The sequence below is a fragment of the Carcharodon carcharias genome, chromosome 4, assembly GCF_017639515.1.
Source record: "Carcharodon carcharias isolate sCarCar2 chromosome 4, sCarCar2.pri, whole genome shotgun sequence".
Lineage (NCBI taxonomy): Eukaryota > Metazoa > Chordata > Chondrichthyes > Lamniformes > Lamnidae > Carcharodon > Carcharodon carcharias.
This window is the reverse complement of record NC_054470.1, coordinates 124,192,551-124,220,247: the sequence shown is the minus strand read 5'-3', so window position 1 is coordinate 124,220,247 and position 27,697 is coordinate 124,192,551. Positions and strand designations below refer to the sequence as shown.

Below are 27,697 nucleotides of genomic sequence, written 5' to 3'. Positions count from 1 at the left end.
ACTATCATGCAGTGCCAAACCCACCAGTTCATTGATGTGATACTGGGTCTGTATTTGAGCTGCACTCTATCACCTTGCCTCTGTGCTCTGATGTCCAGAGCCAGGGTGAAAGGGGACAAGGAGCCTGGAGTCATATCCACGTCCTGGTTCTTTTCAGGAAAGCAGGGAGGGCCAAACGGTCCTCATGGCGGTGTATGAGCAGCTACTGACGCCATCGGGGGGGGGCACCTCTCAGGGTGTATCTGATGTAGACAACCTCTTTTGCCCCTCTGCCATTGGCACCAACGCCTCCAAGTGCCGCAGTGACAAATGAGCCACTGTGCTGGAGAATCCTATCACACTGGGGACAACATGGCCTCAGGCAATCAGCGGCCACAGACATCCAAGGCAAAGGGGCGTGATGGTCTGAAATGTGTCTCCAGCACAGCTGGCAGCGAGGATGGAGCATCATGCCGTTAGCACCTTAAGAATTAAGAAGGCACTTTAGTCACACACGGGTTCACATAGATGCTTTTCATATTTGAGAGTTATGAAGTATGTTCATTTATTTTGCAATTAAATGATTTCTGTTTTTACATGATTCTCTGGCTGCATTTGTGCATTATATGTGTGAGATGTGATGGTTTTAATTGGAAAAACTAGATGGTGTCGGAGGAGTTTGTGTTCATGTGTGTCCCTCTGCTCGGCATTATTTGTTGACTCTACATTGCCGTTAGCAGATGCAGCCCTGGTTTTCATAAATCGGAGATAAAATGAGAAGGTGGAAGGACCAAGAAGGTGATGTTGTGCTGGAGACGCATTGCAATAGAATCTTCTCATGATAAGAGATTGTGTAGTCTCCCGGGCATCATGTGGACCAGCATGCACATCTGGTGTAGTAGTCATCAAGGGTGGGGTTGTCTTCATCAAATCACCCTCTGCCTGTGCTTCCCCTCTTAACAGGTCTAGGTGGTGCATTGCCAGGCAGGCAATGACCATTCGTGACAGTCTCGCAGGTGCATATTGCACAGTGCCACTTGATCTGCCCAGACATTGGAGTTTCCTTTTTAAGCAGACCAATGAGTGCCCTATTGGTTGAGTGGCTTTCATTGTACTATCTCTCAGGCTCCGTCCATGGGTTCTGTACCAGTGTCATAAGCTATTTCCTTAGAGGCTATTCTCTGTCTCCCAGAAGGTAGCCATTCAAAGGTTCTGGCCTGATGAACATCCCTGGCACCTGGATGTTTAAGGATGTAAGTATCATGACTGCTGCCAGCATAGCGCATGCATACCTGCATTATCCATTGCTTGTGGTCGCTTACAAGCTGAATATTAATCGAATGGTACCCCTTCCCATTGATGACTGCTCCTGACTGTCCGTAAAGTGCTTTAATGGACATGTGTGCAATCTATTATGCTTTGCACCTTTCGAAATCCAGCAATGCTGCTGAAACCTTTGGCTCTTTCTGCCTGACTGGCGTTGTCCTTGCTAAATGAGATAAATTCATGTGCAAGCTGGAACATAGCATCTGTGAACACTTTGATGCAGTGATGTGCAGATCTTCAGATGACTCCTGAAAGGACTCTGTGGCGAAAAAATAGCATGTCACTTGGACCTTGGACCTGCAGGCACCAGATGTTCACCTACACAATTTGCCAGCCAGTATGTCACAGAGTGATGTTGCTGTCTCCTCACAGAGTCTTCTCACGCATTGGTGCTCTGACATTTGTAGGTATGTCAGTCTGGGCCAGTCTCCTCTGAAGGTAGGTTAGTGCCTTCTTCTACATATGCCTGCCAGCTGCTGTTGTTTGCTTCTTCCCTGCAGGCCCTTGCTCAACAGCAGATTGCTCAGCTTCTTGTACCACAGGGAGCACCTGTGCTTGGCTGCTCCTCACAGTCAGCAGTCCCAATTACTGCATGTAAAATTCAGGCCCTCTTGTGAAATATAGTTGTGAGAACTTTGTCAAAGGTTAGTCTTCTGTAGCACATTTTTCTCCTGTATGCTATGGTGCGATCTAGTAGGTCTGGGGCACTCTGGAGATAAATGTACCATTGAGCAAAGTAATCTCACTATGGAGGATTGAAAATTTAAAATACAGATTTGGAATACAATCCTAAAATGTCAGCCCTGCTGCTTGTAAACTGGAATATACATTGACTACTGACAATTATTCAGTAAAAGTAAACAATAGTTTTCATAGGCCTATAAAATTCCCCTCCCCACCCCTCCTGTTTATTCCCCTCCCCAGCAGTCTTCTATTTTGCGGCTTAATTTTATTTTTTTTCAAACATTCGTAAAATAGATTTTCTGACACAAGAATTTTGATGAGAACCTTTTTGCTTAAGTTTCTATTTTTAAAATGATTCATTTTATATGACCTCGATCAGAGGAATGCCAGTCTCAGGTTATTCAAATTCATACATTGAATGAGCATTTTAAGCAAGAGTAATGTTTCTTATCTTGCTCAATGACCAAGTATTTTTATAAATAATCGGCTGTTAAGTAATAAACTGGTTAAACTCAAGAAAGTAACATGAGACATAGTAACCGGCCACTGTTGGGCTTTCCTCCAGGATTCATGATCCCGGCGGCGGAGCTTCCACCCTCCAAGAGCTGCCAGCCAATCGGGGCTGGGGACCACAGCAGATGCGGGGGCACAGGAGGATCGGAGGCAATGCCTTTCAGCGACTAGCACCCCCCACCCCCCCCCCCCATCTTTCCTGCTGCAACAGGCTACATTAAATTCTGCCCATGATTACTTGAACTCTACTATAAATCATCACCTTAGTTTTCTTTTCAATACCTTTTTTTTTAAACGATATTTTTCATGATATTTCAGCTTTTACCCTAACTCTGTGGGCGGATTTTCCCATTCCCGTTGTCGCTGGAGTGAGCGGACAATCTGGGAGGAAGGTCTGCAATCAGTTTCACGACTTCGTCTGTAATCGGCAGGTCTGATTTCCCATTGGGAACATCATTTTAATACAGCTTCATCTAATTATAAGCCCTGCTTGCTGGAATCACCAACACCACAACCCCCCCGCCCCCCTCCCCCCAAATGCTGGATCATTTGGAGATGTCAGTTGATTGTACGCTGACGTGCTTCACTACTGTACATAAGTGACGTGCACCTGCTGGGCTGCACTTTGCTCAGGACTTCGAGGTTTGTTTGCCTACGTTGTTTCAGGCGGCACTTGCAGGCAGCACCACATCACTTTTATTGGGCTCACGGGCAGAGTGTTGAGACTGATGGGCCTCCTGCAGCCAGAGCAGGTATAGAGGACACTGCAGTGGGCCTCCATGATGTCCAGAAGGCGCTGCAGGGATCCATCACTGAAATGGGGGGCGGGGCTGAACTCTTCTTGGCTTTGGGGCTCATGTTTTCACTGGTGCCCTCCTGGGCTGCAAGCATCAAGAAGTGCATGTGCGGCTGCAGTTTAAATATGGCACCCTGCATGAGAAGCGGCGAGGTAACGGCGTGGCAGGCAAATCGGAGACCGCCCGCCAGCGAGCCAGCATGTTTCCTGCGGCTGCATAGTAAATTAGATGGGAATGGGGTAATATGGCATGAAAACCCACCATTTTGGCTGGTGAGTGAAATGACTTTTTTCCCACCCACTACCGTACTTTATGCAAATCTGGGATGATTCCACCCTGTGTGTCTGTCCGAACCTTCATTTCACACGCTTTTTTTGATTATCTGATTATTCATGCTTTACGTGTGCTGATTGGATGCTTGTGAGAATTCTGTAATGTGATTTGCTGCTTGGACAGCTTGATGACATCGCTTTAGTTCAACATTGGGAATCCTCATTAAATCAATTGCATGTCGAGAGAGTTAAAGTTCTTACCACAGAGATCATTCCATTTCTCAGCACAGCTTTCTTGCATGTCAGTGGCAAGTGCACTTGCTTTGCCACTGACCAAAAAATCCTGCCCGAAGAACAGTGGCACTGAAGGCATAACTTGTCAGAGTTCAAAAGCACACAGCACAAACTTCTCCATTGACAATGCAGTGCAAGCACTCTCCAAAGTTAATAAAATGCAGATAACACTCTCCTTAGCTCAGACGATGCACAATGCTGACAGCTCCCCATAACTGCATTATATTTATTTAAATTATTAAATATTTGCAGTACTCTTGGTACGGTTGAATGCACATTTTAGTAAATGCCAGTGTCTTATGAAACTCAGGCTACAGGATTGCTTTGGACAAATTGTAGAAAGGTAGAAACGGCTCAAACTGTGAAACTTGGGTCCTGCAATGTAATCACATAGTTGCAGCACAAGAATGCAGAACACGCTTGTATCAAAAGGCATATGATGAGAAGTTGGGTGGGGGGATTTGAAGTTATTCTTTTGGGAACTGGGCTCAAATTTTACCAAGAATTCACTCCACTGAATCACCATCAAGGCCTTCTGTTAATTTTAATAGCAAATTATGTCAATCTTTAAACTGCAAAAAAAGTTAAGGGCTGTGTGGATCCATATTCATATTACATTTTGGTATGAAAAGTCTTCATTCAGTTGCCACCTATAAAGTAGGATCAGGAGTTCAGCCCTTTGAACCTGTTCTGTCATTCAGTGAGATCTGGCTAATCTGTATCTTAACTCCATCCACCAATCTTAGCTCCATATCCTTTTATACCCTTTTTAACAAAAATCTATCAATTTCCAGTTCACTAATTGAACTGGTTTTACTGCTTTTTAAGTGTGAGAATTGCACGCTTTTACTACCTTTTGTGTGAAGAAGTGTTTCTTAACTTCTCTCCTGAGTGGCCTTGCTCTGATTTTAAATTTATATCCCCCTGTCCTAGATCCCCCACCAGTTGTATCAGTTTTTGTACCTCACTACTATTGTAGATCTCCAATTCTCTGTGGACCTCCACTGTTCCCAGCTTCTCACCACATAAATAATATAGGTTCAGGTGGTGGTTTTTAAGTTTTTTTAAAATTTAGGTTACTTGACATTTCTTTGTGTATGCTATGTTAGATATCATTTGTTTTTAGCTCAATGGAGTGTTCCACTCCTTTTTTTCTTCTGTCTTTCTTGCATCTCCAAGGAGTAATGAGAGTGAGACTTGGAAATAAGAACTAAGACCACCACTTCACTCTCATTACTAAAACCCATCTTGAGCTCTCCCCTTTCCCTTTCACATTTTTTTTAGCACCTCATTAATTCCCATTCTTTTTACCTTTAATCCACGCCAGTATGCAAACCGTGATGTACCCGAAGTCATTTACTTTATCTCATATTTGTTGACTAATATTTGTATAAAACATTTGCACAATTGGGTATACCAGCAATAATTCTCCATCGAAAATAAATATGTGGTAGTAATTCTGTTAATCAGAAATTGACTTTTCATCAATCTTTTTAAAAAGTTGTTCTTGAAACACTATATCGCTGGGAAGGCCAACATTTATTTACCATTTTTAATTGCCCTTGAGCAGGTGGTGGTGAGCCATCTACAATTGAGTGTCTTGCTAGGCCATTTCAGAGGGCATTTAAGAGTTGGCCACATTATTGTGGGTCTGGAATCATATGTAGGCCAGACCTGACAAGGATGGCAGATTTCGTCCCCTGTAGGATGTTACAGACGAATAAGAAGAGTTTTTTTTACGACAGTCTGGTAGTTTCATGATAAATATTAATGAGACTAGCATTTTATTCCAGATTTACTCATTAATTGAATTTAAATTCCCTCAGCTGCTAAGGTACAATTTGAACTCTTATGTCTGGTGTATTAGTCCAGGCTTCTAGATCACTTATCCAATAACATTACTGCAATATCATTTCCTATTTCATCAACATTTATTTAAAGCAAATAATGCTCCCATGCATTTGAACAAACATAAAAGAAAATAAATATTAGTACCATAAGTCATACTATTTAAACTATTGAAATTGATGAATGAGCTTCATATAAATAATGTACAGCCAAAGAAATCAATTAAATATAACAATTGCTGTATATTTGTAAATTTAAATATGTCAAATTTTGCAGTCCAGCTGTTCTGGACTATTCATTTTCAGTCCTATCAAATGCCTCAATATATTTTCTGCTACAGTGGATCCAACATGCCCATACCAGTTTCCTCCCTCCCGCAACCCATATACAAAACCCAATCAGTGCCATATCCTAGTGTCTTAAAAATTCGTTGTAACATTTTTACAGTGAGGTGACTCACCGTAATCTACTAAAGCAAGTGAGAATGTATAGTATAGCAAGATAAAACTTTTGATTTATTAAGTGTTAGTGACAGTCATATAGGATTGTTATGATCCTCAGCTGAGGTTACCACTGCACAAGCCTGATCCTGGGGTGGAACCCAGCTTGATCGATCCTAACTTTTATTTGTTTGTTTAGTTCTGTGAAGAGTGGCTGCTGAACAGAGTCACTGGAGTCAGCTAATGAACTTTTAACAAAAGGATAAAATATTTATTTGACAAGAAAAGATGAATTATATTACAATGCTCCTTCACCCACAACTATACCTTTATCGATATACACAGACTTGTAAGGATAACGCAAGTCACAAAAGCTATCTTAGACTTCATTGTTCACAGTAAGTACACAGTCTTTGTAAACCTATGGCGACCTGTGGTCAGACACACCACACTCTGAAACCAAATGACAGATACCACCTCAACCAGATGCTATGGATCTCTCCTCAACTCCCCCCAGATGCTTGGCCATCATGAGCCAACCAGTCTAATTGTATTCCATCCTTCACACGAGAGTTTCCAAGCTCCACTCTCCAAGAATTTGCTATGGAATCTTCTCCCAAACTGACGCTTTCTCTCAGACGCCTTCTGCAAAGTTTCACCTCCGGGGTTTCGAACACTCCTTCTGATGTTCCTTTCCCCTGGGTCACCACATGCATTCAAGCTGTCTTCCACACACACTGTCTCACTGACTCAGCTGTGAACAGTATACCCTGCTTCACATGCCCCATAGCAGAGTAAATGACCTTCAGCTGTCTCTTTGGACCTTCTTGCCCCTTGCAAGCTGTTCTTGCTTTAAATCTGCTTTCTGCAGCTTTTGTCTCTTTAAATCTGAAGCTTGGAATCTTTCTCTCTGCTCCTCACTCTTAATTTCATTAACAGGGCCTTCTCCAGTTTCCGGTCCTTCCTTTGACAAACAGAAGGCCTGTTTGGGACTTTTTCCGCTCTCCTGGATTTTGCAATCTTTTCTTTAACTTGGGACTTGCTGCCTGTCCTTTTTGCTCCAGTCTCTCCCTGGCAGCTACTTTCAACCAATTTTAGCTTGGGACTGGCTATCTGTCCCTCCTAGTTGTCTTCTGTTTGGCAGCAGTGCTCAAACTGAACTCAAAACTACTGTTTCTTTTTTCTCTGTGTGTCAGTGGGAGGGACCTGCCTCCCTGAAGCTCTGTTACTAGGCAACAGCGCTGTTCTTCTGTTCTTGTTTGTTTACCTTAGTCACAACAGCTGTAAAACTCTCATTAGAAATGCAAACACCTTTTAAAGTGAAACTAAAACTCAAACTGACCTTCTCTTAACACACACATACAGAAATATAAATCAAGCTTTAACTTTAAAGCTAAAACTAATTTCTAACACCCACAAATACAAATATAACTTACTTAAACTGCCTCTATTTCCTAATAGGATGATAATAAAGCTTATCATCAAAAGAGCGCACACATCTCCCTGAGGTAAAGTGCTGCTTTTACTTTTAGAAAGATAATAAACGTTGTGAAAAATTTTATTAATATGTCCCCTCAAGTGACGCTGTCATATGAACTGGGACATGTCAAGTACTTTTATTAAAAATGTAACATAAATTCTAAATCCCTCATGAAACCTCATCCCATCCATGGATGAGGTTTCAAGTTTTTTTTGAAGGCCGCCTGGGCTCTTCACCTGCCTGCCAACTTTAAGATTGGACAGGCAGCATTGTTAACAACTTTAATTTGTTTAATAATGGCCTTAATAGGCCTTTGACAGTTTGACGAGCGTGCAGCCAATGTGGCTGTGCACCCGCCAAACTGACAATCTAAATGACATGCGTTGACTTCGGGCACCCGTCCGATGTCATCGTGCGTCATTTTACACATTGGCGACCTGTGGTCAGACACACCGCACTCTGAAACCAAATGTCCTGTGAATAATTATAAAGTATTGAAGATTTTAGATATAGGGAAACCGTAGAGAGCGGCTGGAGTCAGTGGGGACTATAGGGAAGCCGTGGAGAGCCGCTGGAGCCAGTGTGGGATATAGGGAAAAGGTGGAGAGCCGCTGGAGTCAGTGCGGGCTTTAGGGAAACAGTAGAGAGCAGCTGGAGTCAGTGCGGGCTTTAGGGAAACAGTAGAGAGCAGCTGGAGTCAGTGTGGGCTTTAGGGAAACCGGAGAGGTCCACTGCAGTCAGGTGTGGACAATAGGGAAACCGTAGACAGCAGCTGGAGTCAGTGTGGGCTATACAGAAATCGTAGAGAGCCACTGGGATCAGAGTGTGCAATAGGAAAACCGTCGACAGCCGCTGGAATCAGTGTGGGATATAGGGAACCAATAGAGAGCCACTGGAGTCAGTGCGGGATATAGGGAAACCGTACAGAGCCACTGGTTGGGGTCTTTTGCAATCCTGAAACAATAAACAAATAAACCCCTTTTCTGTAATATATCATTTAAAAGTGCATGGGGGAGAATTTTCTCCCCATTGTACGAGCTGGGCAGGAGCGGGCGTGCAGCTGATCGCCGCCCGCGATTGGCTGTGCACTGCCATTTTACGCGGGTGGGCCAATTAAGGCCCGCCCAACATGACGCCCCCTCTACCTTTTCGTCCTTCCTGGTCACTGACCCCGTTTCCAGACCACCCCTATCTTCCAACACCTACCTGAGAGTCACAGTGGCCTGAGGTTATGGTAAGTCTTTGCTGAGCTTGAGGATACCTGGCAGACTTGTACAGTTTCCCAGTCTGATATCCGGTTTGATTACAGGTCTCGTGTCCAAAATCCGAGAAAATCTGAAATCTGGCACGTCCTCGGTTCTGAGGATGTTGGATTTTCGACCTCGAGCCTGTAATATAAACTGGGACAAATTATTTTGTGGGCAAATACTAAAAGATCCAGAAGCATGATGATATACCAGCAGACTAAAAGTCATGATGTTGAAGTGATTATTTTATTATAACTGAGTGATTGTAAAATAGATACAGAGTAAAAAGAAAGAATATATTAAGTGGGGGGAAAAAAAAGTTTTTGTTTTATTTGTTTTTGGGATGTGAGCATCTTAGGCAAGGCCAGCATTTATAGTCCATCCCTAATTGCCCCTGGGAAGGTGTTGGTGAGCCACCTTGAACTGTTGCAATCATGCTGTGTAGGTACATCCACAGTGAATTTTCTTTTTGATGCAACTAAGTGACTTGCTACACCATTTCAAAGGGCAGTTAAGAGTCAACCATATTGCTGTGGATCTGGGGTCACATGTAGTATTGACCAGGTAAGGATGGTAGAATTCCTGAAGGACGTTATTGAGTTAGATGGGTTTCTATGACAATCCAGGACAGGCAGCGTTCTTAACAAGTTTAATAGCTTTTTTAATGGCATTAATAGGCCTTTGATAGTTCAGTAGGTGCGCACGATGACGTCGGGACGCACGCCCCACGTCATTTTACGCATAGGCATGTCAGGCCCGCCCCTGCACGCTGACGACAAAATTCTGCCCAGGGAGATATTAAAGGGCACCGGGACTATGTAGCTAGTTCTTTTCATGCAGAATCTTCCTAGTCCCACAGGAGTAGACTTGAAGGTGGGATCAGGAGGAGAAATTACTTAACCCCTGCCCCCATAATGTGATGAAAATCCTGTCCCCTCTGTGGATTGTTCCTTTGACTGTACAGGAAACAAAAGAGTAGGAATAAATGGATATTTTTTCAAATGGCAGGCAATGACTATTTGGGTACCACAGGGATTGGTGCTGGGAACCCAGCTATTCACAATATATATTAATGATTTAGATGAGGGAACTAAATGTAATACGTCCAAATTTGCAGATGACACAAAGCTGGGTGGGAGGGTGAGCTGTGAGGAGGATGCAGAGATGCTTCAGTGTGATTTGGACAAGCTGAGTGAGTGGGCAAATGCATGGCAGATGCAATATAATGTGGATAAATGTGAGATTATCCACTTTGGTTGCAAAAACAGGAAGGTAGATTTTTATCTGAATGGCTGTAAGTTGAGAGAGGGGAATGTGTAATGGGTGTCCTTGAACACCAGTCGCTGAAGGTAAGCATGCAGATACAGCAGGCGGTAAAGAATGCAAATTATATGTTGGCCTTAATAGTGAGAGGATTAGAGTACAGGAGCAGGGATATCTTGCTGCAATTATACAGGGCTTTGGTGAGACCACACCTGGAATATTGTGTGCAGTTTTGGTCTCCTTATCTGAGGAAGGATGCTCTTGCTGTAGAGGGAGTGCAGCGAAGGTTTACCAGACTGATTCCTGGGATGGCGGGACTGACATATGAGGAGAGTTTGAGTCAGTTAGGATTATATTCAGTGGAGTTCAGAAGAATGAGGAGGGAACTTATAGAAACCTATAAAATTCTAACAGGACTAGACAGGGTTGATGCAGGCATGATGTTCCCGATGGTGGGGGAGTCCAGAACCAGGGTCACAGTTTGAGGATACAGGGTAGACCATTTAGGACAGAGATGAAGAGAAATTTCTTCACCCAGAGAGTGGTGAGCCTGTGGAATTCGCTGCCACAGAAAGTAGTTGAGGCCAAAACATTGTATGTTTTCAAGAGGGAGCTAGATATAGCTCTTGGGACGAAAGGGATCAAAGGATATGGGGAGAAAGCCGGAGCAGGCTATTGAGTTGGATGATCAGCCATGATCATAATGAATGGCAGAGCAGGCTCAAAGGGCCGAATGGCCTACTCCTCCTATTTTCTATATTCTATGCTTGGTTAGAGTGTCATTCTACTTGAATTACATTACTATATGCTGTGACCATCAGTTTTTTAGAACAAGTGATGCTATTTCCCATCATCTCGGTTCTAAGTGGCTTCTCCCATATTTTGAAATTGTATCCCCTGGTCTTAGTCTTCCCAACCAGGGGAAACATCTTACCTGCATCTACCCTGTCGATTCCTTTTAGTATTTTGTAGGTTTCAATGAGATCACCTCTCATTCTTCAAAACTCTAAAGAATACAGGCCCAGTTTGCCCAGTCTCTCTTCATAAGACAGTCCCGCCATCCCCGCAAGTCTGGTGAACCTTCATTGCAATAGTAACCTGTCTGAGGTAATGTGACCAAAACTGAACATTGTACTCCAGACGTGGTCTAACCAAGCTTCTATACAATTGAAGCAAGACTTCACTATTGGTGTACTCAAATTCTCTTGCAATGAAAGCTAACATTCCATTAGCCTTCCTAATTGCCTGCTGCACCTGCATGTTAACATTCAGAAAACAGGGAACTTACATCAGTTGTAGGTAAAATGCTAGAATCTATTATAAAGGATCTGATAGATGTATACAGTGACTTGTGGACAAGGACACCCAGGTCCTTTTGTACTTCTACTTTCTAAACTCTTACCATTTTGGGAATACTCTGCACATCTGTTCCTTCTACCAAATTGAATAACCTCACATTTTTCCACATTACATTCCGTCTGCCATATTCTTGCCCAGTCATTAAGTCTGTCCAAATCCTTCTGTAGCTACTTTACAACTTCCTCACAGCACACATTCCTGCCTAGCTTTGTATCATTCACAAACTTTGGAAATATTACATTTGGTCCCCACATCCAAATCATTGATATATATTGTGAACAGCTGATCCTTGCGGTACCCCACCAGTCACAGCCTGCCAATGAGAGAATGACCTGTTTATTTCTACTCTGTTTTCTTCCTGCTAGCCAATCCTTAATCCAAACTAGTATATTGCCTCCTGTCCCATGTGCTTTTATTTTGCTAATCAACCTCCTGTGGGGGCTTTTATGAAAAGCGTTCTGAAGATCCAAGTATACACATCTATCGACTCCCCTTTATCAATTTTGTTAGTAACATCCTCAAAAAATACTCCAACAAGTTCGTCAAACGTGATTTCCCATTCGCAAATCCATGCTAACTATGCTCAATTATCCAGAATCCATTTATCACACCCGTTGTAATAGATTCTAACATTTTACCTACCACTGATTGTAAGACTAGTAGGTCTGTCGTTCCCTGTTTTCTCTCTCCCACCCTTCTTAAATAGTGAGGTGACATTTGCTACCTTCCAATCTTCAGGACCCATTCCAGAATCTATAAAATTTTGGAAAATGATCACCAATGCATGCAATATCTCTATAGCAACATCTAAACACCCTGGGAAGCAGAATATCAGATCCTGGGGACTTATCAACTTTCAGTCCCATTAATTTCTCCAATACAACCTTCTTATTTATAGTAATTTCCTTCTACTCCTCATTCTCCCTAATGCCATGGATCTCTAAATCTGGGAGATTTCCTGTATCTTCCTCAGTGAAAACAGACACAAAGTAATCATTTGGTTTCTCTTCCATTTCTCTGCTCCCCATTATGAATTCTCCTGACTCTGCCTGTAATGGACCCACATTTGTCTTAGCTAAACTCTTTCTTTTTACCTACCTATAGAAGCTTTGCAGTCCATTTTTATGTTTTTTGCTAAATTGCATTCATTTTCTATTCTTACTTTCTTTACCAGTTTCTCGGTCTTCCTTTGCTATATTCTAAAAACATACCAATCCTCAGGTTTACTACTACTTCTGGCAACTGTTTAAGCCTTTTATTTTAATCCTATACAATTCTTAACTTCCTTTGTCAGCCACAGTTGATTGACTTTTTTGGGTTTTTGCACCTTAAAAGAAATGTATAGGTGCTTAAGCTATGTAATAGTTCTTTGAAGACTATCTATTGCCTATGTATAGTCATACTTTTTAATGTATTTTCCCAATACACCTTAGCCTATTTGTTCCTCATGCCTTCATAATTTCTCTTATTCAACTTAACACCCTTGCTTCAGAGTGAACAATTTCAAACATAAAGTAAAATTCTATCATATTGTGATCACTCATCCCTAAAGGTTCTTTTACAATAAGATTATTAATTAGCCTTTTTTCATTACGTAATACAAGATCTAAAATAGCCTGTCCTCTAGTCAGCTCCTCAACATACTGCTCTAGAAAACCACCCCTAACACACTCCAGAAACTCGTCTTCCACAGCATTAGTGCTCAATTGGTTTATCCAGTCCATATGCAGATTGAAGTCACCCATGATTACTGTATTGCCCATGCGACATGCTTCTCTCATCTCCTGATTAATACCATGCCCCACATTACCACTACTGTTTGGTGGCCTATAAACAACCCCAACATATGTCTGCTGCCCCTTTCTGTTTCTTAGCTCCACTCAGACAGATTCCACACATTGTTCTTCCAACCTGAGATCCTCCCTTACTAATGCACTGATCCCATCTCTTATTATCAGTGCAACTCCACCTCCTTTCCCTTCTTGTCTGTCCTTTTTAAACGTCGAATATCCTTGAATATTCAGTTCCTAGTCTTGGTCACCAAACAGCCATGTTTCTGTAATGGCAGTTATATCATACCCATTTACCTCTATTTGTGCCTTTAGATCATCTGCCTTTTTGTGAATGCCACACGCATTCAGGTAGAGTGCCCTTAACTTTGTCTGTTTGATATTTCGCATTTGAAGCACAATCAATGCTCTGCTTTGTTTCTCCTGCCTTTTAGTCTCACTACTACTTCCTGTTATCAACTTTACTTTTTTGCAATTTGGGCCACCCCCGCCAAGCTAGTTTAAACCCACCCCAACAACACTCGCAAATCTCCCTGTGAGTCTATCAGTCCCAGTCCTGTTGTGATGTAACCCATCCAGCTTGTACAGGTCCCACCTGCCCCAGAACTTGTCCCAGTGCCTCAGAAATCTGATGCTCTCCCTCTTACACCAGTTTTCCAACCCAGTATTTATTCAATCCATCCTCCTGCTCTAATGCTCACTAGCATTGGGTACTGGGAGTAATCCAGTGACTGATACTCTTGAGGTCCTGCTGTTTAATTTCCTTCCTAACTCTCTGAAATCTACTTTCAGGACCTCATCTGCCTTCCTACCTATGTCATTGGTACCAATGTGGTCCACGACTTCTGGCTGATCCCCCTTCCTCTGAAGGATGTCTTGCAGCTGCTCCGTGACATCCTTAATCCCTGGCACCAGGGGAGCCAACGCAACATCCTGGAGTCATGTTTACTGCTGCAGAAATGCCTGCCTGATCCCCTGACTATGGAATCCCCTATGACTATTGCTCTTCCATTCTTCTTCCTTTCTCTCCCCCCACCCCCGCTGCCATACAGCTGATCCGCCCGTGGTGCCACAGGCTTGGCTCTGGCTGCATTCCCCTGAGAAACCATCTCCTTCATCAGCATCAAAAATGGAAAACCAGTTAGCAAGCTGCATGGACTCATGGGATTCCTGCACTACCTAATTGGTTCTCTTAGACTGTCTGGCGATTACCCATTCCCTCTCTGGCTGTATGCTTCTGACCTGCGGTGTGACCACCTCCCTAAATGCACTATCCACGTAGTCTTCTGCCTTGTGAAAGCACCACAGTGACTCAAGTTCCAAAACCTGGAGCTCAAGCTTGTGCAGTTGGTGACACTTCCTACAGATGTGTTTGTCAGGGACTTTGCAGGATGTACACTGCACTTGGCTGAGCTGACTTGCCATCTCATAACTCTAAGAACTAGTTATTACGCTTAGAGTAAGTAGAATGAGTAGAATAAATTAGTAGTAACTTAACTTTGCTACACTTGAGCTAACTTTATTTTACTTTGATTTACTTCATTACTTTATTTCACTTTGACTTGATTTAACTTTACATCCCTATTGCTAGTGTTCCTTACTGAAATACAAGTAGCCACTTCTTTATAAATGATACGTTTTTCTAGTTTTAAGCTATTTAAACACATGAGCAGCGTATCACCAAACAATGAAGTTACAGTTTTCCTGTGATATCACTCCTGGATTTTTTTCAAACTTAGCCGGCTGCCTGAGTATAAGTGGCCCTCGCGGGTTCAGCTGTCTCCGCCCCCAGCAGTCATGACTGCCAATGGTGGGGCAAAGGAAATTGGGGATGCAATAAAGGCAAAATTGGACGAAAACAGAGAAGAACTTTGTTGAAACTAACACCTCCATTCCCTGTTACAAATATGTTGGGAGGTGATTGTCTTTGTTGTGCTCCTGAAAAAGCACCATCTCAGGTCTCTAGGTTGTGAGGAAATAAGCTTTGACTATCCAATGAATTAATCTGTTGACACAATCATCAGGATAAGTACAGATGAGAGAGATAATCCAGTCCTTGGTAGCTCATCCTTTCATAGAAAAATTTGGCTTTTCACTTCTCAAAGTATCTGTCTCTTGAATAATTGATTGGTTTGCTTAATTGAGTTAAACGGGACTGAAATTTTTGACATAGGTGCCGATTCCCATAACACAACGCAGGTGTTCATTACTTAAATTTCCAGGTGCTTAATGACTTTTTTTGTGTCACAGCTCAAGCATCTAGCTCCAGAAGTGCTGCTGAAATCTGTTCACCTTTGTAACAATATCACAAAGAGCACAGACTAACTTGCTTAATATATAATTTCATTTATCTGTTTCAGCTAGTAGGTCTGACATGCAAGTTCCAGTGTGCTGCTTTTTGGAAGCAATGTTTCTTTTTCAGTAAATGTTAGAAATTATTGTTGACTTTCTGGAGTGAGAGCTGAAGATTGAAAGTACATTGCTGCAGAGTATTGTTCCCATTTAATTAAATTGGTAGAGTTGCTCTTGTTCAGTTCTTAAATGAAATTTCTCGCAGTGAACATTATAGTACTTCACTGATGAAGAGACCTGCAATTGGGGAATCATTTATTTAGCACAATTGTACAACAATTTAAGAACTGAAAAACTCAGAAAGTTAGTCTTTTTTTATGATCACTGTTGAGTTTAAATTGTACCCTTCACTATGATCCTGAGATTTAACCTTCATTGTATAATGCTATTGGATATATTTTGCTTTGTTCACGGACTCGAAATGTTAACTCTGTTTCTCTCTCCACAGATGCTGCCAAGCCAGCTGAGTTTTTCCAGCATTTTCTGTTTTTATTACATAGTTACAAAAGCTGATTCCAGAACTTAATTCTAAGCTTATAGAACCAAAGATGAAGGAAAGTGACTCTTTCTTCTCTTAAAACATCACAAGTTAAACTACATTAATCTGGCCTGTATTCGATACTCATAATTACATGGAATGTCCATGTTTATTTTAATCTTTGTGTATTTGGTGTTAAAATGCTATAGTGGAAAGCAGAGTGTACTTGTATTTTTTGACCCATATATGTGCTATACTTCCCTGGCTATTCTTCACTGGTTACCTAGTAAAATGATCTGTAAATTGGTTGAAAATGCTGGACTGCAGTACCATGGAAATACAAGCAACATTGTATTAAGCTCTCATCATGGTCAGCATGAACAATTGGGATAAGCCAGCAGAAGACAGCAATTGCAACCAAGGATAGCAGGTCTCACTTGTAGAATAAAGGGTTAACATCAGGAGCACCTGATACTGATGTAACCATGAGGCAATGTCACATGACTGAAAGACTGCGATCAGGTGGAAGGTAGAAGCACAATCTCATATAGAGCACTGAGATATATGTAGATATGTAAAGAAACAATGGTTTTTAAGAATAAAAGTTTATGGTATCATTCTTAGGGTAACAGGGAAACCCTAAACAAACTGCCATCTACACCCCAAACCCAAGAGGAAACATGATGGCAGCTGGTAGTTTCAGTTGACTATTCATCTGTACCATACGAAACATGGTGGCAGCTGCTGGTTTCTGTTGACTATTTGTGTGTACTATCCAAAACATGGTGGCAGCGGACAGAACTTAAAGGTCCAGGAAAATTCCAAGAGGAGACTTCAGACTTTAGAGACCTACAAATCCTTGAAAAAAGGACAAGAAGAGAAAAGATTAAAGACTCACCAGAGAACAGACCACCTTGGGTGCTGCAGATGCAGGCAGACACGCAGACCTGGAGTCCTGTCAGCAGTGAGCACTCATCATAGTCTACAAGCAAAACTACTGAAGCAGCTGAAGGCTCACAAAAAAACTCAACGCTGGAACAATTAGTGGAAGAGATTCTCCAGGTGTAGAACAGCTTCAGGTTTGTATAAGAAGGATCAGATCAGTACTTTACGCAGTAGGGGCCATAGCAGATCATATTACAAGATAGGCTTCGATGAGGCTTTGAGTTCATATGAGGAAGTCCTCCAGGCATTCGATTCGTACTTCAGTGTTTGAAAAATTTTGATCATTGAGCGAGCAAAATTTAATAAGAGGAGGCAAAAACCGGGCGAATCTATGAATTCGTTTATAAATGAATTGTGCAGACTCAGAGAATTGCGAACATGGGATCCTCAGGAATTAATATGCGATCGTATAGTGGTTGAGGTCATCGATGAAACCCTTTCAGACCTTCTGCAAATGAGGGGAGATTTAACTCTCTCAAAGGCAGTACAAATAGCATGACAGACCGAGCTTAGGACGCTAAACAGTTCATGGAGAAAGTGCTGTCCCTTGGAAAAAATGAGTGAAGCCATTCAATATATTGGACAAAAAAGAGAAGCACAGTGAAGCAGAAGCCCCTGAAATCAGGTAAAAAGTGCACCAACTGCCATCTTGAGATGTTCTTGGTGTGGCAGGAAATCCCTGCACAAGTGGGAAAGGTGCCCAGCAGGGAGAGCTGAGTGCCCCAACTATGGGAAGTTTGGACATGTTAAAATGATCCAGAATTCTTATCGTTCATAACAATGAAACCAAGTTAAATCCAAGAATTGGAAGAACCACAGAAAAAACAAATAACCTTTTTAGGAGAAATTAACAAAACAAAGTAATTACTGGAGCATTAAACTAGAAGTTGATAGTCACTCCACAGAATTCAAACTAGATACTGGGGCAGGTGTTCCAGTATTATCTGATGAAGTTAATTGACTTAAAAATATCACATTGCAGCCATCCCCCATCCAATTGCAAGGTCCAGGAGGGACTAAAAGTAATAGGCAGACACTTGGCAAGATTAAGATACAAGGACAAAGAAATTGTGGAACCCCTGCATGTGATAAAGGACAAGGAATCATCATTACTAAACAGAAAATCATGTTTGTAGCCGAGGCTGATTCACCAAGTTCACAGAATTGTTACAGCGCAGGAGGCCATTTGGTCCACCATGTCTGCACTGGGTCTCTGAATGAGCATTTCACCGAGTGCCATTCTCTTGCCTTCTCCCTGTAACCCTGCAGATTGTTTCTTTTCAAATAATCATTTAAATCCCTTTTGAATGCCTCGATTGAGCCTTCCTCCACCATACTTTCAGCAGTGCATTCTAGACTCTAACCATTCGTTGTGTAAACAAGTTTTTTCTCACATTGCTTTTGCTTCTTTTGCCAATTACTTCAAATCTGTGCCCTGTCGTTCTCGATCCTTTGGTGAGTGGAAATGGTTTCTCCCCTATCTACTCTTTCCAGACCCCTTATGATTTTGAATCTCCATGAAACCTCTCTCAGCCTCCTTTTCTCCAAGGAAAAGAGTCCTAACTTCTCCAATCTTATTTCATAACCGAAGTTCCTCATCTCTGGAACTATTCTTGTAAACTTCTTCTGCACTCTCTCCAGTGCCTTCACATCCTTCCTAAAATGTAACACCCAGAACTGTATGCAATATTCCAGCTGAGGTCTAACTAGTGTCTTAGACAAGTTCAACATAATCTCTTCACTGTTGCACTCAGTGCCCCTCTTAATAAAGCCTTGGAAACTGTGTGCTTTATTAACTGCTCTATCAACCTGTCCTGCCACCTTTAATGACATAAGAACATAAGAAATAGGAACAGGAGTAGACCATTGGACAGGAGTAGACCGTTTGGCCCCTCGAGCCTCCTCTGCCATTCAATGGGATTATAACTGACCATCTTGTGTTTAGGTTTCCACGTTCCCATCCAATCCTAATAACCTTTGATGCCCTTGCCTAACAAGAATCTATCTACCTCTACCTTAAAAATATTCAATGACCCTGCCTCCTCCACCTTTTGAGGCAGAGAATTCCAAAGTCGCACAACCCTGAGAAAATTTTTTTCCTCATCTCTGCCCTAAAAGGGTGACCCCTAATTTTAAAACAGTGCCCCCTAGTTCTGGGCTCACCCACAAGCGGAAGCATCCTTTCAATGTCCACCATGTCAAGGCCGTTCAGGATCTTGTATACTTCAATAAAATCGCCCCTCACTCTTCTAAATTCCAGTGGAAACGAGCCCAGTCTGTCCAACCTTCCCTCATAAGACAACCCACTCATTCCAGGTAACAATTTAGTAAACCTCCTTTGAACTGCCTCCAATGCATTAACATCCATCCTTAAAAGAGGAGACCAAAACTGCACATGGTATTTGAGGTGTGGTCTCACCAATGCCCTGTATAACTGAAGTATAACATCCTTACTTTTATGTTCAATCCCTCTCGTAATGAAGGATAACATTCCATTAGTCTTCTTAATTACTTGCTGTACCTGCATACTAACATTTTGCGACTCATGTACTAGAACACCTGGGGCAGAATTTTCCCATTGGCATGCAGGGGCGGGCCCCACACATCCGCACGTAAAATGATGCGTGGTGATGTCGGGCAAGTGTCCCGATGTCACCGTGCGCCATCGCAATATTTCGTTGGGTGGTTGCGCGATGATATCTGCTGCGTGTCTGCCATTAATTGACAGGCCACTTACAGCTCTTGACTCACTAATCGATGCCGATTTTTCAGCGCCCGTGCAATCTTCGGGTCAGGGCAATGGGCAGGGGGGTAGGATACATTTGTACAAACCTCATCTACGGGCGGGATTAGAGGGCTCACTGGGGTTGTGAGTAGGCTCTCTCAAATACTGGTTTTTCAAAGTTTTTGAAACTTGTCTGTGTGATCTGCAATACTTCAAAACGCACACCAGCTGCTTTGTCTGGAGTCTTAATCCTCAGGTCAGCACTCTGCAGTGAGGAATCTTTTTTGGGCCTGCAGGTTTCTGGATGACTTCTCATAACCTGGGAATGGAAGCTGAATTTTCCACTGGAGGCATGTCCTCTGAGGAGGAAGGGAGGGTTAGAAGGGGGAGGAGGCCAGGAGTGCACATTCAGCCTCCAGGAGAGCCACCTTTGGGAGGATGGGCACAGGCACTAGGGGCGCAGGGCCAAGAGGTAGACCAAGGTGGAAGGGGCTGCAGCAGACACCACTATCCTGCTGCCAGGATATACAGGCGCGAAGCAGCTACCTCAATAGGTCTGAGGTGCAGTGCCGAAGGAGGCTCTATCTCTTAAGGGAGACAGTCAACTATATCTGTCAGATGATTGGGCCTGATATCACCGCTAACTGTGTGGGTAGACACCCCATGTCAGTGACTCTAAAGGTCACAGTTGCCCTCCACTTCTATGCATCTGGCTCCTTCCAGGGTTCAGTGGGTGATCTTTGTGGTGTCTCCCAATCTGCTGCCCATACTTGCGTCAAGCAGGTTACAGACGCTCTGTTTAGGCATGCATTGACCTTCATGCACTTCCATTGGGACCAGGTCAGCCAGACAGAGTGAGCCAGAAGCTTCATGGCCATTGCTGGCTTCCCCCGTGTCCAGGGTGCAATAGACTGCACACATGTGGCCGTCAAGGCACCAGCATGTGAGCCCGGTGCCTTCATCAACAGGAAGGGCTTCCATTCCATGAACGTGCAGATATAGTGTGTGATCACAGGATGCTGATTTTACAAGTCTGTGCAAGGTACCCAGGCAGCTCCCACTATGCCTGCATCCTCAGATACTCCCAGGTGCTGGGGCTCTTCAGTGCTGCGGCCTGGCTTGATGGATGGTTGCTGGGTGATGAGGGCTATCCCCTCAGAAAGTGGCACATGGTGCCTCTCTGCTATCCAAGAATAGAAGCTGAGCAGTGGTACAATAGGAGCCACGCCTCCACAAGGGCTGTGTTGGAGAGAACCACCGGTTTTCTTAAGATGCGCTTCTGATGCCTGGACTGCTTGGGGGGCGCACTCCAGTACCTCCCAGCTCTCCACAATCTTGCGCTGGAAAGGGGGGAACACAGTGGACGATGAAGACGTTGACGCAGTGGCTGCAGCTACACACCATGAATCCAGCAGTGAGTCCAAGGATGAGCATGCATGGGGAAATGCTGAGGGGGTGGATGCTGACCCAGGCATACTATACGGAGGAAGGGACGCCCGGGAGGCTTTAATCCAACGAACCTTCAGCTAGCACACCAAGCACACCACAGATGGACCTCCAGGACAAGTCTGGGCTCTAGGCTCCGTACTCGATACCTAAGTGCCAAATTTTCCAGGTTAGGAACAGTAACTAAAGGCCTTGTTAGTAAAGCTGAATGTCCCACAACGCACTCGTAACATTTTTGGAAACCACATACATGCAGAAGAGTAGAGGCACCCTCAGCCATGATCACATGTCTGAATTTAATATCACAGGCAAAGAAACTTAATGAAACAAAATGACAAGGGTGTTTCAACTCAAAGCAAGTCATAAAGATGATATCTCTGGCCAACACAAAAGCACCAGTGATAAAATCATGGTGTGCCTAAGGTGCCTTATGTTTACATTTCCAGGTGCTACGTCTTGGTGCTGCCCCATCGCTGGGAGTGGCATCTGAGACAGCCTGCTGACTCTGCTGTCCTGTTGGCCTCGATAATCTTGGTGGTCGTCCTCTGGCCTGTGAAGCCTGTGCTGTTCCCGTCTGGGAGGGATCTGCCAGTTCCACAGCTGGCATCTCTCCAGCCATCGCAGCCTCACTGGATGCGACGGTCACTGAGAGGGGCGTGGAAGAGCTGTTGTCCTCATCTGGAGTGCCCTGAGAGGTGCCTGCAGAGAGGACAGTCAGCTGCTGCGCTGACATGAGGTCACTTTGGACCTCTCTGCTTACCGTGGATGTGGGCACCATGCTGGGAAACGTGGTGCCCTCAACATGTCCCACACTGGCACTGTCCAGCTGAGGTCAATGCTGATGTGAGGGCTTGCTGGTCAATGCGCATACCCAGGAAGCCCTAATGGGTCTCCGGGAGGAGGATCTCCACAAGAGTTGCCACTCTGTCCACGGAGGACGCATGGCGCTCGGACATGTGGCTCATTGCTTCGGCAATCGTCTGTGTACACTCCTCCACCACGGATACCAAGCCAAGCATAGCCTCATGTATCTCCCCCAGATGCTTCTGCACACCCGGCCGTATTTCCAGCCCCTGCTGCGTTGCGGACGACTCCAGAAGCACATCATCAGGCACTGACTGAGCATGTGCCTGGTCCCCTGCAGCCTTCTGACTGCTGGCACCATGGGCACTCTCTCTCTCTGCCAGCTCCTCCAGGGACTGTGAAGTGCCCTCATCGCTGTGCCCCAGGGCACTAGCCAATGTTCTAACTCCCACCGAGGTGCTAGTATCTGCGCTGGTGCCTGCCTGGCAGAGCTGGTGTGATGCTGGTGAGACTTCAGGATCCTCAGGTGTGAGAGGGGGCCTCTGCTGCTTCTCCTCCCAGCCCTGCTCTGCTGATGCCGAAAGGAAGAACAAGGTCATTGGATCAGTTAATGTGGAGACAAGACAAAGTACATCCCTGTCCCCCGGATCATTGTGTACTCATCCTTCCTGAAGCAATGGTCAAGCCATGTTGCAAAATTAAATTACTTAACATTCAGCACTGCTATGACTGTTGGGAGAAGAATGGTGACCTGACTGCTGGGCATACATACCTGGCCGTGGCACCCCAGCCTCACCGACACCAATGGACCTGGGCGTATGGCACTTCTCCAAATCTAGGGCCTCCTGCTCAAATCGGCTGAGAATGGCTAACTGCGCCTGGCCGCCACCAGTCCTTGCATGCTCTGTAGCATTATGAGCATTCTTCTGAAAAGAAGCAGGGGGGAAAGTCGACCTGCTGGGTTAAGTGACCAATGCCAAAATTGTCCTAACCATTCCAGAGCGCAACGAGTCGTTGAAGAGTTTGCAACACTGGATCCAGGTGCGCTGCACCACGTTGCGGGAGCTTACCACCTCCTTCCAGGCACATTTCGTCATGTGGGGGGGGGGGGGCCTCCCTCTCCAGTCCTGGGGAACCAGCACCTCCTGCCGTGCTGCCATCTCCTTAAGGAAGGCAGCAAGGCAGTCATCAGAAAAACTAGGGGCACACTGGCCCCCTGCCCTACCCTCTGGCCTGGCCTGTCCCAATGGCCTACCCTCTGGACTTGCATAACCTCCATTGCCCCTCTGCAGAGCCCTTCATCCAGCCATTGCGAGCAGCTTTTCCAAGGCTGCCAGGCCTTCCTTTATACAGGCTGCCAGGTCGCCATTGGACCTGACGTGCTGAGCAAGCCCGCCACCGCCCGCCTTACTCCCACTACGCACGGGAGTCGTGAAGTACACTAGGTGGGCCTTAATTGGCCCGGCCGCGTAAAATGGCGGCGCGGACCCAATTGTAAGCGGCGATCGGGTCCATGCCCCCTGCTCCTGCTTCGCCCCGCCCCTTGCCATCCAGAAAATACTGCCCCTAGATCACTCTTCACCTCAGAATTGTGCGGTCGTTCTCCATTTAAGTAACGATCTGCTTTTTTGTTCTTCCTGTCAAAGTGAATAACTTCACAATTTCCCACATTAAACTCCATTTTCTAGACCTTTGCCCAGTTACTTAACCTATCTGCAACCTCCTCATGTCCTCCTCCCAACATACTTTCTGATGTATCTTTGTGTCATCTGCAAATTTAGTTAACATGCCTTCACTCTGTTATGTTCATATACACTCAGGCCTCTACTCCTGCACCCACTTTAGAGTAGTACCCTTTCTTTTGTACTGTCTCTCCATGTTCTCCCTACCAAAATGTATCACCTCACATTTCTCTGCGTTGAACTTCACCTAATTATCCATTCCACCAACTTGTCTATGTCCTTTTGAAGTTCTGCACTGTCCTCCCCACAGTTCATGATGCTTCCAAGTTTTGTATGTACTGCAAATTTTGAAATTGTTCCCTGTACACCAAGGTCTAGATCATTAATATATGTCAGGAAAACCAAGGGTCCCAATACTGACCCCTGAGAAATGCCATAACAAACCTTCCCCTAGCCCGAGAAACATTCATTAACCATTACTGTTTCCTGTCACTCAGGCAATTTTGTATCAATGTTGTTACTGTCCCTTTTATTCCATGAGCTCTAACTGTTTTCTCAAGCCTGTTGTGTAGCACTGTAGTAAATGCCTTTTGGAATTCCATGCGCACCACCTCAACAGCACTGCCCTAAACAGCCGTCTTTGTTACCTCTTTGAAAAACCCCAACAAGTTAGTTAATCAATTTTCCTTTAAGAAATAAATACTGGTTCTCCTTAATTAATCTGCATTTGTCCATATGACTCTTAATCCTGTCCCGAATTATAATTTCTATCAGGTTCCCCATCACTGAAGTTAAACTGACTGGTCTGTGGTTGCTGGACATCTAGTCCCAGTGCCTTGTCCACTTCAAGTACAGACAGTTGATGAAAATGCTGACCAACAGTCTAATAAGTTATTCAGGAATTAATTCCCACCCTATTTTCAGATTTGGCAAAGCTGAAAACAGAATATCACATAGCCCTAAGGGTAGATGCAAAGCATATATATCTCTACAAAGCAAGGAAGGTCCCTCACTCACTCTTAGACTAAGTCAAGAGCAAGATTGGAAACACATTACAAGAAGAGGTCATCTCTCCAGTAACATGCTGATGAAGTGGTGTTCTGGAAAGATCACAGTACCAAAGTCTCATGGTTCAATTGGAATTTGTGTGGACTTGACTCAATTAAACAATTAAGTGGAGCGCAAAATCCACCTGATGGCAAGGACAAACCTCATCCAACCATATTCTGGTTAGAAAGCAAGGATGGGTCTAGCTGTTTCATTGTGAGAGTCAACATCCTCAGCAATTGGTCTGATGCAGTCAAAGTTCTGCTCTGTCATGAAGAGATATTAATGTCTATAATGTTATTGGAAATTACTTTTTAAAACAGAGTTCTAATGGAGTCTGTGTCTATATGTGTGTTTGTGTGTGTCTTAATTGGATTAAAGCCAACTAGTCTGGGCGTTTTGATGTATAGTAGTTTTGAGATGTTGATTGGGTAAACATAAGGAGGGTAGAAGGTAAAGTGTAAATTTGCATTTGTTAAAAGAAACCATTCAAGACTACGGGTGAAATCTTACACCCAGCTGGAAGATGCCACACTACGTGTTTTTTTTCAGCTTATTGATAAAATTGGTGGGATGAAAGGATGTTATTGTTGAAAGAGGTAAAGTTAAAAGCCTTGTGATACAATGGAAAATTTATATTCAAAGAGAGAAATATGTATAAAGGAGAAAGGAGATTGTGTGTAAGGTGGAGGCATTTTAAGATTCAACAATTGTGAGAAGCCTCCAGCCTTTAAGCCTTAAGTTGTTGTCTGCAAGGACCCAAAGCTGGAGGAAACTCATTTTGAATGTGATTGTGCAGGGTGTGCTTTGCCAAGTGTCGTCTTAAATCTGAGATTTACTGTTGCCTTAACGGGAGTGTAACTGAGAGTCAGATTAATTCAGAGATTTTTGCAGTTATTATAGTAGTAATTTTGTAGACGTATGTATGTGTTTACAATCTTTCTTGTATTAATAAATGTTTAGTTTTGGAAAAAACCTCTTGAGACTCGGTGGTTTTATTACTACTGAATACAAAGCCTGCATCTCAAAACATACAAATTGTAAAAATAGGTTATGACAATTGTTTCAAGTTTCCTTCTGGGATTTGAACAATTCAGCCTTTACCATCGGCTGTGTCATAATAGCTCCCAAATACCTAGAAGCTGTAACAAGACTTGCTCTTGTCTGATAATTAATGCCAGAATTCTAAGTTTTAGTGCAAGACAAAGGCTGCAAAGTTTTGTATCGAATGGTGTAGTATTTTTATCAAGTAAGCACACACATGAAGTACATTTATTTGAATTGTGTGAAAAATGTTTTATATTAAAATTAGTGCACGTGACTGAAGTTATATCACCATATCTATGATGAGCCAATGATTTCTATTGCAAAACTTGCTGCTTTAAAATATTTGTTTCACTCTTATACCAATCACATTTGTCAGTGATAATGGCCTGGATTTTCATCCTTGTGGCAGGTAGCGGGAGTTGGGAAAAACTCCAGCTCAGTTTGCCCGCCTCAGGAGACGGTGCCCGCAAAGACGGGATCGTCATTGCTGGGGATGTGTGCTGGCTGCAGTTGGGCCAGCCGACCTGTGAAGAAGTTTGGAGGCAGTCATTGGAGCTGCCGAGTGCTGAGGTGGGCTGTTTACAAGGCCCACCTCAGTGCTGTGGGACTTTGTTCCAGTTAAAATAAAAACATGAAGGTCCTCCAGCCTTCACCCCTCTCATCCTCCAAACCTTTCCCATGCCCCATCCATGGCACCCATGCACCCCCAAGGACCCTCATACCCCCTATCCAAGCTTTGCCCAACCCCGCCATTCCCCCCATGGCTCCTCATGCCCTCCAAGCCAAGCTATGGCACGTCCACGTCCATTGACTCATTATACACTGTATAGAACCAATGAGTCCTATAATGACAGGAGAATGTATACAAAACTTTCACAGCTTTATCCTATGTTGAAAAGGCTTATTTCACTGCAAGCCAATAAAAGTGTCAAAGGAACATGGGAACATAGGACTATGGAGCAGGAGTCGGCCATTTGAGCCTGCTCCACCATTCAGTAAGATCACAGCTGATCTGCTTGTTGTCTCAGCTCCACTTTCCTGTCTGTAACCCAGAACTCTTGACTCTCTTGTCCAACAAAAATCTATCTAAAATAAAAGCAAAAAACTGCGGGTGCTGGAAATCCAAAACAAAAGTAAAAATAAAAATACCTGGAAAAACTCAGCAGGTCTGGCAGCATCTGCGGAGAGGAACACAGTTAACGTTTCGAGTCCATATGACTCTTCAACAGAACTAAGTAACAATAGAAGAGGTGAAATATAAGCTGGTTTAAGTGGGGGGGTGGGATAGAGGGCCAGTGATAGGTGGAGATAGCCAAAAAATGTCATAGACAAAAGGACAAAGAGGTGTTGAAGGTGGTAATATTATCTAAGGAATGTGCTAATTAAGGGTAGAAAGCAGGATAAGCAAGGTACAGATGGCCCAAGTCGGGGTGGGGTGAAGGAATCGAAATAGGCTAAAAGGTAGAGATAAAACAATGGATGGAAATACATTTAAAAATAATGGAAATAGGTGGGAAAAGAAAAATCTATATGAATTATTGAAAAAAAAAAGGGGGGATCGGAAAGGGAGTGGGGATGGAGGAGAGAGTTCACGATCTAAAATTGTTGAACTTAATATTCAGTCCGGAAGGTTGTAAAGTGCCTAGTCGGAAGATGAGGTGCTGTTCCTCCAGTTTGCGTTGAGCTTCATTGGAGCAATGCAGCAGGCCAAGGACAGACATGTGGGAATGAGAGCAGGGTAGAGTGTTGAAATGGCAAACGACAGGGAGGTCTGGGTCATGCTTGCGTCATGCAAAAATCTATCTAATTCTGCCTTGAATAAATTTAAAGATCCAACCTCCACTACCTTCTGGGGAAGAGAATTCCACACTCTAATGAT

General features: G+C 43.7%; 1 protein-coding gene across 2 annotated transcripts in view; it reads left to right on the top strand.

Moving 5' to 3' along the window:
• The window catches only part of fer (fer (fps/fes related) tyrosine kinase), a 416,238-nt gene that overhangs the window by 227,194 nt on the left and 161,347 nt on the right, over positions 1–27,697 (top strand). Inside the window, exon 13 of one of the 2 annotated variants that reach the window (XM_041185739.1) lies at positions 16,093–16,337. The exons of the other annotated variant lie outside the window; for it this stretch is intronic. Coding sequence (XP_041041673.1) covers positions 16,093–16,170 — 78 coding nt within the window. The 3' untranslated portion in view covers positions 16,171–16,337. Of the gene's footprint in view, positions 1–16,092; positions 16,338–27,697 lie in introns of those variants that run through there. 2 annotated transcript variants of the gene reach the window in all.